This window comes from Salvia splendens, chromosome 10 (genome assembly GCF_004379255.2).
Source record: "Salvia splendens isolate huo1 chromosome 10, SspV2, whole genome shotgun sequence".
In the NCBI taxonomy this organism is placed as follows: domain Eukaryota; kingdom Viridiplantae; phylum Streptophyta; class Magnoliopsida; order Lamiales; family Lamiaceae; genus Salvia; species Salvia splendens.
Genome location: NC_056041.1, coordinates 26,432,249 through 26,434,790, shown reverse-complemented (window position 1 = coordinate 26,434,790; position 2,542 = coordinate 26,432,249). Strand labels below are relative to the sequence as shown.

The following is a 2,542-nucleotide window of genomic DNA, read 5'->3' as shown; positions in this document are numbered from 1 at the left end:
CCTAAAAACGCCATCTAAGTTGGCGGGTTTGTATTAAAAACGCCATCTAAGTTGGCGTTTTTATCTAGAAACGCCTATTTCATTGGCGTGTTTTAAAGACGCCAACGCCGATTGGCGTGTTTGTTCAGAACCTCAACCTCGGTGTGGCAGAAAATTGCAAAAAAAATTTCGGACTTAGACACGCCATCTTGAGTGGCGTGTTTAAAAAAACGCCACTGAATATGGCGTTTTATCGAAAAAACGCCATCGTCGTTGGCATGTTTTAAAAAACGCCTAGTAAGTTTGGCGTGTTTGTTCAGAACCTCAACCTCGGTGTGGCAGAAAATTGCAAAAAAAAATTCGGACTTAGACACGCCATCTTGAGTGGCGTGTTTAAAAAAACGCCACTGAATATGGCGTTTTATAGGAAAAACGCCATCGAAGTTGGCGTGTTTTAAAAAACGCCTAGTAAGCTTGGCGTGTTTGTTCAGAAACTAAGCCTGGCGTGGCAAAAGATTGGAAAAATGTTTCAAGTTAAAAATGCCATCGTGAGTGGCGTGTTTCAAAAAAATGTACCAATCCAGCTTATACGAGTTCAAATTATCAACATGCCCACGTATAAAAAGCGGATTTATCAAATTACTAATATACATACGCCAAATGAATGAAAAAACACCAATATCAATACAATATATCAAATTACTTATATAAAGCGTTCAAATCAATGTAAAAACACCAATATAAAAAGTTCGGGCAACGTTCACTCGTCTCGCCTTTTACGCATAAACAGACTACGGATTCCCTTCCCGATGCTGGTCTTAGGGATTCTAGACGGAGGAGTATCTTCAACGACGGCATTCTCTAAATCAATGTCGTCTCTCGCAGAAGACCGAGGTGGAGATTGTTGATCGCTGAGACCGAAATCTTCTCCTGTACCACCCGTGTGGCTGACTGAGTGACGACCCCGCACGGCAGATCTTGGTGGAGGTGGAGCCACAAAATCGTCATCAGAATCATCAACCAACTGAGTATCCATCCTTGATGATGACGACTCTCCACCAACTTTCTTCTTTCCACGCCGCTTCGCTTTTTGCCGCACGGGCATGTCAAGGTCCAGCTCAGAGCGCTGTGAAGGACGGTGGTCCATCGTCTCAGCTTCCCCACATATCTGGAGGCCATCTTCAACCATTCTCGAAATGGTGAATAAATCCGGCCGTCCTGACATGTCTTGCTCCCTAAGAAAGTGGCGTATTTTGTGAAGGGTCTCCACCTACAATTTTCAGTGTTAATTACATTTCATCGTATGAAATTAAACAAAGAAAAGTTGTTGAAATCTACCGCGTAGTGATGAGAGGCCGCCGTTTCATGGAAGCCCTCATGAGAATGCACCCCAGGTTTTGTTAGGTACACCACGGTTATCCGGCGAAACCAATCCATGTACTCATCAGTAGCAACAGGCACCATTGAGTACTCCAAATCAACATACACCGTGTCGTGCCTATTATGCCAATCTTGTATATGATTGGCGTGCCACTGAACCCAGTTCCGACCTGCTTTGCCACGTCGATCCTGTTTCGTAAAATCAGATCCGTGGAACCGGTCGACAATCGGGATATAAGGTTGGACAATCCCAAATTGTCGCAACACCCGCTGTGGCATGTGTGGCTCAACCATATTCCAGCAGATTAGTGTTGTCATCGACGTCCATATAGGACGACCGGCAACACAAACATCCGGCAGATTTCGCGATTCATACGGCCTCCAAATAAACTAAATATGAAACTTATTTAGTCAAAACAAGTTCAATCAAATCAACACACTAGCAACAATTTAGTTTACGTAAATTACCTGATTGGCATGCATTGTTGAGAACTGATCTCTGAAAGTTTCAATGCAATGCCCCGGTGCTTTTACATAAGAGGCCCGACCAGTCCATCTACAAAAATTAAATTATGAGCGAACAACACAAAAATCAATAAAAATTATGCTTAAAAGAGTAATTAGTGGACAACTTACGCGACTGCACATGGTAAGTAGTCTACGGGCGCGGGGTTCAGCATCTGCGGTCTAATAATTGGGATTCTTTCCCAAGCCCACAGCTGTAACAATGTAAGAGCTCCCCCGACATCGGTCCTCTTACCAAGTGCAGCTTCACATAGATTGTGGTACAAGCAGGCAAGAGTTGCACCTCCCCAGCTATAGCTAGCACATTGTTCTATATCCATGAAAAACTGAAGGTAGAAGAAGGAAATTTTATTACCGGTAGCGTTTGGGATCAGTAGACCTCCCAGTAACAGCAGACAATACACACGAGCACGTTGATTGTACATGTATTGCTCGTGGTCATCACTCAACTCAATCCGCAGTTGATTTGATAAGCTTGTCTGCTTCCAGTTCAATTCTTTTAGATCAACTGCATCTGGAATAAAGCCAAGAAAATCCAAACAAACATCCTTCCAATAGTTGACATCCTTAGTGGGGATGTAACCCGTCAGAGGCTCACCGTCAGTTTTGAGGCCCCATAAGACCTCCACGTCCTCTAAGCTCACAGTCGCTTCACCGA

At 43.8% G+C, this 2,542-nt stretch overlaps 1 protein-coding gene across 1 annotated transcript; it reads right to left on the bottom strand.

Annotated features, from left to right (window-relative positions):
- Positions 1-609: 609 nt before the first annotated feature.
- On the bottom strand, positions 610-2,542 carry LOC121750561 (serine/threonine-protein phosphatase 7 long form homolog). The gene is made up of 4 exons (XM_042145119.1): positions 1,996-2,542; positions 1,828-1,915; positions 1,318-1,749; positions 610-1,249 (listed from the first exon to the last, which is right to left on the bottom strand). Exons 1-4 carry the CDS (start codon positions 2,307-2,309, stop codon positions 740-742), a joined length of 1,344 nt encoding a protein of 447 aa, XP_042001053.1. The 5' UTR covers positions 2,310-2,542; the 3' UTR covers positions 610-739.

What these genes read in the sequence shown, in the direction of transcription:
- LOC121750561 (XM_042145119.1), bottom strand. Translation starts at nt 2,309, where the DNA reads ATGTACAATCAACGTGCTCGTGTGTATTGTCTGCTGTTACTGGGAGGT. An exon ending in CAACAATGCATGCCAATCAG is followed by an intron (nt 1,750 to 1,827) that starts GTAATTTACGTA and finishes TTTCATATTTAG; the next exon opens with TTTATTTGGAGGCCGTATGA. An exon ending in CGGCCTCTCATCACTACGCG is followed by an intron (nt 1,250 to 1,317) that starts GTAGATTTCAAC and finishes TGAAAATTGTAG; the next exon opens with GTGGAGACCCTTCACAAAAT.